We start from the raw sequence: 13607 nt of genomic DNA on the forward strand, positions 1-13607 counted from the left end.
ATAAGTCACAATAAACAAAATTGTTTTATATGACTTTTAATTTGTGTATCATAATCGATGTTCAAAATCAATTTGTAATAACAAATAAAATTTCTTTTTTTTTTTTTTTTTTTTTAGCTGGGCTATATTGTTCTCACATCCGAGCGATTTCACGCCTGTCTGTACCACCGAATTGGCACGAGTTGTAAAATTAATGCCTGAATTTCAAAGAATGGGCGTAAAAGTTATTGCATTGTCATGTAATTCTGTGGATTCTCATCGCAAATGGATCGAGGTATATATTTAAAATAGATTTTGTATTGCCTTAAAAAAAAAAAAAAAAATAAATAAATAAATAAAAATTCTACGTACAATAATATCATTATAAGAATATTATATCGAATATTTTATACTTGAAGAAAATAAGCTCTTTCCATCACACGTTGTATGTAACATTATTCACATTTGTTTCAAACATATATTGTATGTAGAATATATATTAATAATTATACAATTTCATAATACAGGACATTAAGAGTTATGGAGAAATAACCGATGAGGAATTTCCATATCCGATAATAGAAGATGAGTCTCGCAAATTAGCAACAATGCTTGGTATGTTAGATCCTGCAGAGATAGATAGCCAAGGTTTACCTTTGTCAGCACGAGCAGTATTCATTATAGATCCAGCCAAGAAAATGCGTCTATCGATTTTATATCCTGCGACCACTGGTAGAAATTTTGAGTGAGTTATTCAAAGAAATTCATTTCTACATATGTAATTTTAATTTTAACATCAATCTATTATCCTTCCTTTTTGTTATTATCCAGTGAAATATTACGTGTCATCGAATCACTTCTCTTGACTGAAAAATTCAAAGTTGCAACTCCTGTAGATTGGAAGGTAAATATTTATTTTATAAATTATATCTGACCATTTTATATTTGACAAGATAATTATAGATTTTTTTTTTCTCTCTATCTATCTCTCTTTCTCTCTTTTCTCGATTAGAAAGGAGAAGAAGTTATGATTCAACCATTTGTCACAGAAAACGAAGCGAAAACATTATTTGCGTCAGTTAAGACTGTTGTTCTTCCATCCGGAAAACCGTATTTGCGGATTGTGTCGCAACCTACATAAAAAGTGGGATAAAAGACGTAAAAAACATCAATACGAATAATGACTTTAAATTAATTATTGCATATATACTTTGATACAATGTACACGATACAAAATACAGAGTAATAATGTTAACATTTTCAATACTGAACTTATAATTTTTTTTTTTTTTCCTTTCATATATATGACAATGTAGTTAATATAATAAAGAACGAAATATCGTTTACGTGTCATGATGCTGTGACGGTTGTTACAAAAATCGAATATCGAACATGGATGCTGCAAGCTACCAATTTCTTCTGATCGAGGTCAATACACTAAATAAAATGGAAGTCTTGGCGCTTGGCATTTGCAAACAACAAAAGAAGCTGTTTATTATTTCATCTAATGTAATTAAAAGTACATTGCGTTATTATATACACTTCTCCAAGTACACAGTTGCTTATGAGCTATAGGCATAATGTATATAATATTTACATTTTCTTTTTTTCCTTTTTGTTTGTTTATTTATTTATTTATTTATTTATTAAATTAATAATTACTTTCCTACGTTATGGTTATATTATTATATCGTGTTATGCCCGACATTGTAACACGCACAATGGGGGGGGCTAGTGCACAATAAAGTGATAGCAGTTATATAAAACAGTCCCTGTGGTCAAAACTGATAAGATCGTAAAAGATATTAAATTTAACAAAATTATACTTGTTTATTTATTTTTTTATTTATTTATTTATTTTGTTTCCTTTAAATTGTAATGTTACGTAATTAAAAGTTAATCACCACACAAAGTATCGAGTGATAAAATACTATCGCCCGACTTCAAAGTATCTTAACGTACATTCACACACACACACACCAACAACAACCTCTGTACTTTTTTTTTTATGCCCACCTATATAAGACGCCACTTCTCAATCGTATATGTCTTTTTTTTTTTTTTCATTTTCACAATGACGATGAAAGGCTACCCGTAAAGATTCAACTTTTGTACGTTTTGTAGTCCTTTAACGCACTTGTGTTCGTTTAAAAAAAAAAGAAAAAAAAAAAGAAAAGAAAAGAAAAAGAAAAAAGTAAAAAAAGGAAAAAAAAATTACCAAACGATGCACACATTAAACAGTTCCACCAACTTTTAGCGATCCACGGTAAATGGTTATTAGCTAAATGCTAGAAATAACCGAATTAATTACGAATCGAGATATAAATTACGACGAACTCGATTGGCCTCGGTTATTTGTTAGCATTGCAATCACTATTATTCGCATTAACATCGATCACACGAGTTCATTCGTTGCCAACATGACTATCCTGTTGTTGTTGGGTTTGTTGCTGCGATTGTTCCTGCGATTGATGGTGGTGCTGCTGCTGCTGCTGTTGTTGTTGCTGCTGTTGTTGTTGTTGTTGCTGCTGTTGCTGTTGTTGGTGTTGTTCAGATTGTAATTCACATTCCAATCTCGCTTGTCGTTCGGCCGCCGCTCTTGCTTGTCTACCGGCACTGGACCTTAGATTCTTACGTTCGGGCGGAGGTTCGATACTTAATCTCTTACCACTTCGTGATTTTTTACCCTTAGCGCCACCTTTACCATCTTCCTCGCTTTCCGTTATATGAGATTTATTACTTAAGTCTGCTTTCGTAGTCGAAGCTTGCTGCGAAGGAGATGGTAGATTTGTTGTAATCGTCGTTGGAGCAGCTTCGCTCGTCGATTCTTTTTTGCTAACGTTCAACGGCACCTCTGAAGAGACCGTACCTGCCGTATCTTCTTGAGGAAGCTGCTTAGTCGTACTTGTTGACCTAGGAACCGGTTCCACGTCGACCGATGATGGCGTATCGTTATTTGTCACTGTCGTAGGCTTCGCGATCGTCTCAATCTCGGATCGCATTTTCTTAGCTACCGGCTCTAATGTTACCTCTAACGGAGTCGACGACGTTTGTTGCTGATCCGAATTCTGATTACGGTCTATGCTATGACTTCTTTTTTCGTTGCATCGCTGTTGCACGTCCTCGAGATTTCTCGTTAACAATTCTGCACTTGTCCGACTCAAATGTTCCAAAGCCTCTTTCATCTCTTGTTCCTTACTTTTCCTTTCGAGCCTTCTTTCATTAACCTCGGTAATATCGTTTTGTTGCTCGATAGCCTCTCTCTTTTCGTGTTCCATACGACGCCTATCCTCCGTATGTAATGCCATATCCGTATATTGTTGTAACGTTATACCTGGATCGACAGGATATCTAGGCTTTTTCTCGGAATCTTTTCGTTTGCTCGACGAATCCACAATTGTATCTCGTTGTCTCGAACTGCTCGCTGACGAAGCAGGCTTCCGTACAGTCGAGGCACTTGACGTTGGCGGATTTAAAAGGCCGCACTGTGCCAGACTTTCATAGGCCGACGATACGCCACCAGGTTGCATCGAGAACGGATTTAAACCACCTAAACCTAATGGCGTGTACAGAAGACTAGGATTTGGAAAAAAGAAGGGGAATGGCGTCGTCGTTGGTAACGCCGACGATGCCGACGATGTCGATGGCACGGACGTTTTGCTCGTAGGGGGTTCTAATTTGTTTCGTGGTTTACCGGTATTACTAATACTGCTTGAACTAGTATTTTTGCTGCTAACCGAACTGACCGCTGGATTTGTGTCGGCCGTACTAGTTGCAGTTGCACTTAAAGCAGCTTCCATACCCGCTAACGATGGCAAACCAAGTCCAGCAAGATTTGCGAATAATGAATTTGTTAAACTCATATTGCTGAGATTACTAAGATTGCTAAGACCGCTTAGTGCTCCTAGGTTCGGTAGGCCACCAAATGGCATTAGAAGAGGATTATTTTTCGGATCGAAATTACCGAGTGAAAGTCCAGATAAAAGGGAATTATTCAAATTGCCTAACGAAGGGAAATTTAAGCTGGACGCCATCGACGTAGCAGCTAAATTCGCTTGGCTTGCCGATTGTTGATTTGTTGGACTTGGCATCATTGGTGGTCTCCCAGGACTCTTCCCCTTGCTTACGCCAGATCTATCGGATCCAGGTAATCTCTTTTGTAAATCATGCGGTAGATTACCACGCTCTTTCACAAGTTCGGCCCACTTCGGATCGACGTCAAACATGGGGTTTTCAGTTAACCATTGTCCAAGTCGTTTTAATTGAGGAGCTTTGCTACCAGTGACCTAAAGAAAGAAGAAAAAAGAAAGAAAGAAAAAAAAAAAGAAAGAATAGATAGATAAATAAATAAATAAATAAATAAGAGATATTTTATATTATTTACTTTTTGTCATAAACGATAATAATTTATAAATCAAATGTAAAATTATACAAGATCATTAACATACCTTTTTTCCAGTTAAACGATTAATCACGGCAACGTTCTCATCACCCGTCAATTTTTTCCAATCTAACAAAGATGGATCGACACGAGGTCTTCGTCGTCTAGGAGCGTTTAAGTACTCGGCATTTAATTGCTCTGACATAGCAGTTTGTTCAGCCAACCATTTGTTCACCTTTGCTTCGTGAGAATACGATCCGATTTTCGATGAATATTCAGCAACTTTATTGATATCGGCTATCATAGCTTCGTAACTTTTCCTATGACTACTTGCAGAAGAATGTGCCGAATTGAATGCTTGCTGTTGATGACTTTGATGTTGCTGTTGCTGTTGTTGCTGCTGCTGCTGTTGTTGTTGTTGTTGCTGTTGCTGCTGCTGCTGATGTTGCTGTTGTTGTTGTTGCTGCTGCTGTTGTTGTTGTTGCTGTTGCTGCTGTTGTTTCTTGAGTTCACGATTTTGTTGTTCCGCTTGAACAAGCAAGGCAGAAAAGCTATCCTTGTGCGAATGTAATGATGGTGGTGGTAAATTGGAAGATGTCCCTGAAGCTCGAGACGACGGAATCGACGTGACGGTGATAGAAAATGGCTTTTGAGTATTTGCAGGAGGATTAGGAAGTCCAATCGGTGCTGACGTTGGAGTGACAGTGACATTGGGTGTGATTGTGTTCTTTTTACTGTGTTCGGGATAATGACTGCTTTGCTGTTCCTTTGCAGCACTCAAACCTAATACTATCTCATCTAATTTCCGACGTTTCTTTTCCTTTCCAACTATAGGTTCGTCTGTCGGCTAATCAAACAAAGGATGAAGCTCATTTTTCCACCAAAATGTATTATAATATAAAAACAATGCAATTAAATTTATAATAAAATCTTAATTGTGACATATGATTAATTAAACTAATATAATAACACATCCAAATTACTTAAAAATATAATATTTTTTCTTTTCGTCGTACTTACACAATTTTTCCTTTTCATTAATTTATCCAACATACTATCAAGCTTTCCTTTATTGCTATTGCTTTGCTTATTTTTATTAGGCATTGAGAAGTCCTGAACTTCATTCATAATATCTTTATTGCTATCGGAACTTGTTTTTGGATACCTATAAATATAAATATGTACATATATGTATATATATACATATACATTTATACATAAAATAAAAAAAGATAGGATAGAAAAGAGAAAAGATTATTTCTAAAGTATCAAAATGAGAAGAAAATTCAAAGACAACAAATTCGCCATTTTATTTTCAATTAAATAAAATAAAAAGAAAAAGAAAAAAAAAAATAATAATAAATTTATACTTACCCAGCAGATAAATCAATAGGCGTTAAAGTACTCGAAGTACCTGGTATAACTGTTGTTTTACCAGGAACAGTATACTTCAAGTCAAACGGTATATTTGGCGTTCGTGTTTGTTGATGTGCCGGTGGTGGTTGTACTGGCGTTGAACGTCGTGAATCCTCAGATTGTGATTCCTCATTAACTTCCCAAGTTGTCGAACCTGAGAGGATTGTTGGTTTGCTCAAAGGTGTCGGAGGTTGTGATTGTATTTGACTACTATTGAGAAGAGCATGAAGTTTGGCTGAAATAAAATAATATATTAAAAGATATTAAATTTTCATATTTATTTTTAACCCGTAGTAAGACGAAAAAGAAAAACATTACATGGATGCATGATGTTCAGCAAAAAAAATTTATATATATATATATATATATATATATATTTACCTCGTTCCGTTTCAACATCTATGGCAATATGTCTTTTCCTTTTTTTACTAGCAGAAATATTATTTCCAGTTGCCGGCGTTCGCGACACCCCATGATCTGTCGTTATCGTAATTACTTCTGAACAATCCTTTTCATTCGAAATCGTCGTATCCAATTCCTCACCAGCGCTAAAGTTTATCGATACAGGCCATTCTTTATGTTCTATTGCATGTACGATATGCATTAAACGAGCTTCGATTGCGTGTTCCTAAAAATTGGAGAAAGAGAAAAAAAAAAAAATAAATCATATTATTAAATATGAAATATACCGTTTAATCGTTATATGCCAATATCAAAAAGCAAAGTTTGTTTGATTTTCACTAAGAAATTTGTATTATCTTTTGTCAAAATTCGGATCGATTTTTCTTTTTTTCTTTTTTTTTTGTTTTATTCCATTCGACTTCTTAATCACATTCATTAAAGTAATTGTTTATGAAAATAAATAAAATAAAAGAAATTTCCTTACTTTCGGCCATTTTAAAGAAGCATTATTACAACTATGTGCTAAAAGTTGTACAATAGTAGGCTCATTATAGTCTATCGTTTTATCCCGCAAAACGAATGTATCGATTTGGGTTAATCGCGATAATGGTTGTATAACTTCCAAATCAGGAAACATTGCTTTAAGTTCCGCAGCTTGGACGCTACACTTATCCTCGATTTTAGATACTTTGGTTTTTTCTTTAGCATCCGCAGCGGCCTTGTCTTCGACTATTTCAGTTTCTTCCTTAGTCGTAGTGGAATTGTCGGTTTTAATGATGTTCGGCTTAACATCCTCGGTGACAATTTTGTCCAATGTATCAGTACCTTTCTCCAAAGATTCGGTATTGGTGTCCTTATTTTCAGAAGTAGCCTTTTCATTACTTTCCGTTACGGGATGATCTTGAGTCGTTTGTTGTTCATCGGAATTAGATAATTCCTTTGACAATTCTTTGCATTGTTGTTCATCGGATTTCTCTGGATCAACGGGAGTTTTATTAACAGCAGTTTCCTCATTCGTTAACGGGGGTGTTGATGTTTCCTCGGTAGTCATCGGTTCCTCCGTTGATTTCGAAGTAACAATGGAATTATCATTAGTATTAGTAGTGGTTACATCACTTTTCGTCGTGTCCAAGGTTTGTTCAGATTTCTCTTCAACTTTGATCTTATTAATGTTATTTTCTTTTTCTAACGATGTACTAGTTTTCGTCGATACGGTAGAAATAGTAAGCGTATTGCTGCTGATTGGGGGAGGAGGTGGTGGTAGTGGAAGAGGAAGAGATGGCAACGACGGTAACGATGTCGGCGTACCAGACGATGGCTTTTCCTCGACTTTTGTTTCAGCTTTTACTATTGTCAATTCTACTTGACTCTTTTCTATCTCTGGACTATCTACTTTCTTTTCCGTCGATATCGTATCTCTCTTAGCGCCAACCTTCTCTATCTTCAATGTCCCTTCGCCTTTTTCCAATTTAACAAGTATTTCATCCCTATCGAAGTTCAATATGTCTTCTCTATTCTCTATTTTAATAGCCTTTTCTGATTTCTCAGGTAATTTAGAGGTTTGCGTAGTACCTATATAAGTACTTTTTCCTAAAATCTTATGAAAAGAGAAATCCGGATCATTTAAAATAGTTATGTCGGTTCTCCCTAAACCATGTTTCGCTGCGCCAAGTAACAATTCTTTATCGTGTTTACCAGGCTGCCACCATTCTGGTGTATCACCCGATGGTTGGCACAATGAAAGACGTTCCTCTAAATGTGGATGAGACAAAATTTCTTCTCGTATTTTACTTAATAGATCAACTCGATCCAATATCTGTCTTGCTTTAGCAGGACTCAAATGATCAACCGGAACATCTGCAAAGTCTGCAATATAATAGAATGTCTGAGCATGCATAATATACAGATTAATTTATCAACAATATTTACAAGCATTTTTATTATACGTATTACTACAAATACATACGTATAAATAATGCACACGGATAATGGTAACTATTGATTTAAAAAAAAAAAAAAAAAAAAAAAAAAAAAAAAAAAAGAAAAAAAAAAAACAAATGCGCAAACAAATAAAACAAATATATATATATACACACCTTCTTCTTCATTCAGTTTGGCATTACAGACCTTCTTGCACATAGCTCTAAATGACATGTAATAATCCGTAAGATCTGCGTCCGTCTTTTTGTCAAACCTCGCAATACTCTTAAACTTTGTCCAATCGTATTGTGCCTTCTTTCTATCATAATTGACACCATAAGTCGATACTACGCGTAAGAATTCACTTTCCTCGCGACGTGACCATTTAGTTTTTTGTTCCTCGATTCGTGTACGTTCTCGTTCCTTTACCATCGCCTCCATCTTTTCTCTCCTTTCCATTTTCTGTTGTTTTTAAAAAATGATAACAATGCAATATAATACAATTTTATAATGCTATTATCGATGATAATTATTGATAATAATAAATGTAATTAAAAGTTTAATCAACTAACCAACAAATACATAGCCAATTGTTGCAAATCCCATCCTTGCATATTCAATGGCGTTTCATTGATTGTCGTTCCTGTATGATTAATAGTAGTCGTCGTTTCACCTTCTATACCAGGCTTATTCTTTTGCAATATCTTAACGTCCTCCTTTTTATTGGTAACACTACGTTGATAAGAAGATATTACACGACGTAATCGTGTATTTAAATCAACTACGGATGGCCATGTTTTATCATCCTCTAAAAGAACTTCATTTCCATCATGGCTACTACTAGCTTCTGGTATAGGTGTATCCGCTTTACTAGATATAGCTGGTGAATCTATCGGCGTCTCACGAGTAAACTTCTCTGAATCTTTGGAATCTTTAACGATGGAACATTCGCCGTCTTCCGTTTCATTTTCTAAGCTATTTTCATCTCTGCTACTGCTGCTGGAATTCACAAATTATACATATATACATATACATATATACATATATTATTATTATTATAATTATTATAATTATTATTATTAATATTAATATTATTATTGTTGTTGTTGTTGTTGTTATTAATATTATTATTATTATTATTATTATTATTATTATGAAAATATAATATGTATATTAAAATTATATAGAGAAAAATTTTGTATTTTCACCCTATCAATGCAAATGTATATATGTATATATATATGTGTATATATATATGTGTATATATATATATATATATATATGTATATATATATATATACAATGCACTGATGTCTATCACAGAATTTTAGAATTAAAATATTTAAGGAACTGTGAGACACAAATACATTTGAGAAAAGTAAATATACAAATTACGCGATGTCATCCCAAACTGGTCTGTGTGTATATAACTATCTAAAAATGTAGCATGTGATCCACTAATAGATAAAAAAGAAAAAAAAAAGAAAAAGAAAAAAATAAATAAAAGGGAAAAAAATATAAAAAAGAGAATAACTATAAATCACTTAGACAATTGATAATAAAAAAGAAAGAGAAAGAGAGTGAGAGTGAGAGTGAGAGAAAGAGAAAAAGAGAGAGAGAGAGAGAGAGAGAGAGAAACCTTCCAACATAATCATTTTTACATTCATCTTCTATTTCCACATTGAAAATAGCAATCTTGATCAGAAAAGATTTCTATGAAAAAACATTAGAAAAAATATAAGTTATATAAATGTTTTTATCGTATATGTGTATATGTATATACATATATATATATATATATATATGAAATGTGATAAGATAAGATATGCAAATATATATATATATCTATATATATATACATCCCCCATTGTTTTATATTGTATATGCTAATGAGAAAAAGAATCCATAATAGTTTTGCGTAAACACGGATGTAAAAGCCGATAAAAAAAAGCGTGCAAGCAGAGTGTTAGAGAGCAAATTTGCAGTGCCTTTAAATGGAAAATAAATATATATAAGGTGGATGGTGGGGCGGTGGCGTTGGCAGTGGCAGTGGTGGTGGTGGTGGTGGTGGTGGTGGTGGTGGTGGTAGTGGTGGCGGTGGTGGTGATGGTGGTGGTGATGATGGGAAAATATAGCAAATAACATATATATATGTGTATATATATATATATATATATATATATATATATATATATATATATGTATATATATATATAGAGAGAGAGAGAAAATTGATGATACTTACTTCTGTTGAGTAGTCTGAGACTGGGAAGAAGGGGGAGGACAGCTTGAAATGAAAGAAAGCGCGGGATCGATCCTCATCTGGTCGTAATTCTCGTAGCCATGTTTGTAGCAGCCAACTATTAAGGATTTGTCTGCCGTCGAGTCCCACCATTTCGCTGGTCGTTCCGTCAACTGCGGAGGGTTTATCCGCAAAGCACTGTAGGGCGGTTTCATTTACAATTTGCCAATTCATATGATGATATACCGATCAGATTCATGACGAAGTAATAAATTGAACAATTTTGTAAACTTATAGCAAGTCTCGACGACATTATATACATACTATTACATTTTATATATATATATATATATATATATATATATATATATATATATGTATATATATATTTTATCAAATAAAAATAAAGGAAAAAAAAAAAAAACGAGAAAAAAAAGAAATGAGAAGAAAATAAAATATAAGAAAAATTTCTTTTTGTTCTCTCTCTTTCAACTATGTATATTATTTATTATATATTCTATCTAAGAAGTGCTCCTCTTATTTGATATTTTCATAAGTGCATTACTTCACTATATATATATATATATATATATATATATATATATATAGATATAAATATATATATATATAGATATAAAATATCTCTTACCAAACTGACGTTGATATTCCATGACGATTATAAGACGTGGAGAGAAATTTCTAATAGCATTTTTGTTTTATGGTTTTGGTTTTGTTTTTTTTTTTCTTTTTCTTTTTCTTTTTGGTGTATGAACTTATGTATATGTCATGTGTGTCATATGTGAAGAGGAGATGTATAGGAAATATTTTATATTAGTAGCATGGGGGTGGGGGGTGGTCAACAATAAACAGTTTGATTTACAGAGCTACAAAGATAAACATAGTTTGGCTTTTTATCGACCATTCCTCATACAAGTGCAGTTCCCAGAATAAAACATATACATTGCACATGCAACTATAAAGCTCTATATAAGCACATATGTGAGTGCATGTTCCGTGATAGACCATCGGGGGGTTGGGGGTGGGGTTGGGTGGTTGGTGGGGGTAAGAGAGAAAAAAAATAAACGAGGGAACCATATGTAAATGATAAATATTAAAAGTTTTACAAACCTGACGTGGACGCCATCGGATATATGTTGTACCAAGTCACCAATTATTTCATGTTTAATATAATACAGCATTCGTACACGTAATAGTACTCTATAAAACAAACAAATATTACATTTAGTATAATTATATTATTACGTTTATCCGAATATTATATATATATATATATATATATATATATATATATATATATATATATGTATATATAATAATAATAATTAATAATATCCTATGTACTTTGAGTTTATTGATTGAAATTGTCACATGTAATATTATTTATACATACTTGTTCGCATGCCGGCTTAAATGTTTCCTATAGTTACTTTCCAAAAATATGTCACCGTCATACTTTTCCGCGTTGCTCCAATGATTAGGATCACTTGGTCCACCATTGATAATAGATCCTCGGGTCTCTCTACCTTCTCTGACTCTACCCTTCTTCTTTTGTCTACTATTTCTAGCATTAGTACTGACAGAAACGTTTTTAACCTTTTCACCATTTTCCAAAGGCGTTATCAGATCCCAAATGAAGCTACGAATTTTCTCATCGCCACGATAATAACGAAGACAATAAAGCAGGATTACTCTTGCACAATCTTCAACGTCGATCTCGCGCCATCCACGACGAAATTGACTATGCTGTAAAATTTCTTCCCAACGTCCCCAACCAAACGTTAAAAGACCACGTTCCACTTTGAAACACTCGCTACGTGCCCAACTACCATATACCACTTCTCCTTCTCTCGGTACGTATTCGTCATAAAATTTACGAGATTTTTTGCCAAATTTATCTCTCCTCTTTTTACCTACAAAAAAATATAATAAATATATATTACATACTTTTTTTTTCTTTCTTCCTTCCTTCCTTCCTTCCTTCCTTCTTTTCCTTTTCTTTTTTCATTTCTTATTTATTTTTATTTTATTAAAAACTTTATTACACAATTTTGATAATAATGTGCACGATTACGTTTATATATTTATATATATATATGTATGTATATATGTTTGATAAATAACCATCATACCTCTGCCCGTTAATCCACCACTAGTTTCATCATCGCTATTATCATCTGAACTATCTAATTCTGACATGTCAACTACAGATTCGTCATGTCCATAACGTTTAATTTGCGTCCTTCTTCGTGGTTCAGAAATTACTAATTCATCTTCCTCTTTCTTTTCGGTAGTATCGATTTCTGCCTTTTTAGCCCATTTCTTCCAAAAATCTGGATCATCAATATTAATATCCGATCTATTGGAGGAACATGCAAAGCTAGCTTTTGAAAAAGTAGATCCTTTTTCGGCTTCAATTGTTATAATCTGTACGTATAAAAAGAATCATAGCTTTAATAACAAGCCTTATTTATTTTTTCATTAATTAATTTTATAAATAATAATTCATTTTTGTTCCCCTCCCTTCCCCCTCCTTAAATATATAATGTCACATACTTGTGTCCTTCTTTCGAGAATCTGATCAATATCTTCTTCGCAAAATTTATCTCCTGCATTATCATCATCCATGATAGCACCATACGCTCCCTTTTTTAACAAATCTTCTATCTCTTTTTTTGTCAATTGTTTATTACTAGGATCTTTTCCACCCTGGCTTGTATTCATTGATTGCAGAATGGCTTTATCCAATCCAAGTTTTAATGAAGCCTTGTCGAACATTTCTCTTTCGTATGTGTTTCGACAAAGTAATCGATAAACCTTAACCATTTTCTGCTGACCAATTCTATGACAACGAGCTTGTGCCTATAAATATAATTTAGAGGGGAGAAGGAAAGAAAAAAAAAAGAGAGAGAGAAAGAGAGAAAAGGAAAATTAGATATTATTTATAATTATTATTATTATTATTATTATTATTATTATTATTATTATTATTATTATTATTATTATTATTATTATGATTGCACATTATTAGGATTTTATTTACTTGTAAATCATTTTGTGGATTCCAATCGCTATCATATATAATAACTGTATCTGCAGCAGTAAGGTTAATACCAAGACCACCTGCTTTTGTACAAAGTAGAAAAACAAATCTATCTGAGTCAGGTTTACTATATCGATCAATAGCTGCTTGTCTTAAATTTCCTCTAATTCGGCCATCTATCCTTTCATATGGATATCTATAATAAA

The 13607-nt window shown here is 33.2% G+C and overlaps 2 protein-coding genes across 8 annotated transcripts in view; one reads left to right on the top strand and one right to left on the bottom strand.

Annotated features, from left to right (window-relative positions):
• LOC124424373 (peroxiredoxin-6) overlaps positions 1-1243 on the top strand; it is a 1542-nt gene extending 299 nt beyond the window's left edge. Inside the window, exons 2-5 of the mRNA XM_046963323.1 lie at positions 118-274; positions 507-724; positions 811-883; positions 992-1243. Coding sequence (XP_046819279.1) covers positions 118-274; positions 507-724; positions 811-883; positions 992-1120 — 577 coding nt within the window. The 3' untranslated portion in view covers positions 1121-1243. The remainder of the gene's footprint in view (positions 1-117; positions 275-506; positions 725-810; positions 884-991) is intronic.
• The window catches only part of LOC124424368 (chromodomain-helicase-DNA-binding protein 7), a 29481-nt gene continuing 17034 nt past the window's right edge, over positions 1161-13607 (bottom strand). For 2 of the 7 annotated variants that reach the window (XM_046963307.1, XM_046963308.1), the window contains exons 11-24: positions 13402-13597; positions 12915-13220; positions 12491-12785; positions 11752-12271; positions 11469-11558; positions 10344-10538; positions 8671-9097; positions 8275-8560; positions 6663-8044; positions 6158-6404; positions 5735-6011; positions 5381-5525; positions 4428-5207; positions 1161-4265 (exon numbers count right to left, since the gene is read on the bottom strand). In XM_046963307.1, the coding sequence (XP_046819263.1) occupies positions 2385-4265; positions 4428-5207; positions 5381-5525; positions 5735-6011; positions 6158-6404; positions 6663-8044; positions 8275-8560; positions 8671-9097; positions 10344-10538; positions 11469-11558; positions 11752-12271; positions 12491-12785; positions 12915-13220; positions 13402-13597 (7027 nt within the window). In that variant the 3' untranslated portion in view covers positions 1161-2384. The remainder of the gene's footprint in view (positions 4266-4427; positions 5208-5380; positions 5526-5734; positions 6012-6157; positions 6405-6662; positions 8045-8274; positions 8561-8670; positions 9098-10343; positions 10539-11468; positions 11559-11751; positions 12272-12490; positions 12786-12914; positions 13221-13401; positions 13598-13607) is intronic. The other 5 variants (XM_046963310.1, XM_046963313.1, XM_046963309.1 and 2 more) reach the window with 5 other exon arrangements.

The sequence above is a fragment of the Vespa crabro genome, chromosome 5, assembly GCF_910589235.1.
Source record: "Vespa crabro chromosome 5, iyVesCrab1.2, whole genome shotgun sequence".
Taxonomy (NCBI): domain Eukaryota; kingdom Metazoa; phylum Arthropoda; class Insecta; order Hymenoptera; family Vespidae; genus Vespa; species Vespa crabro.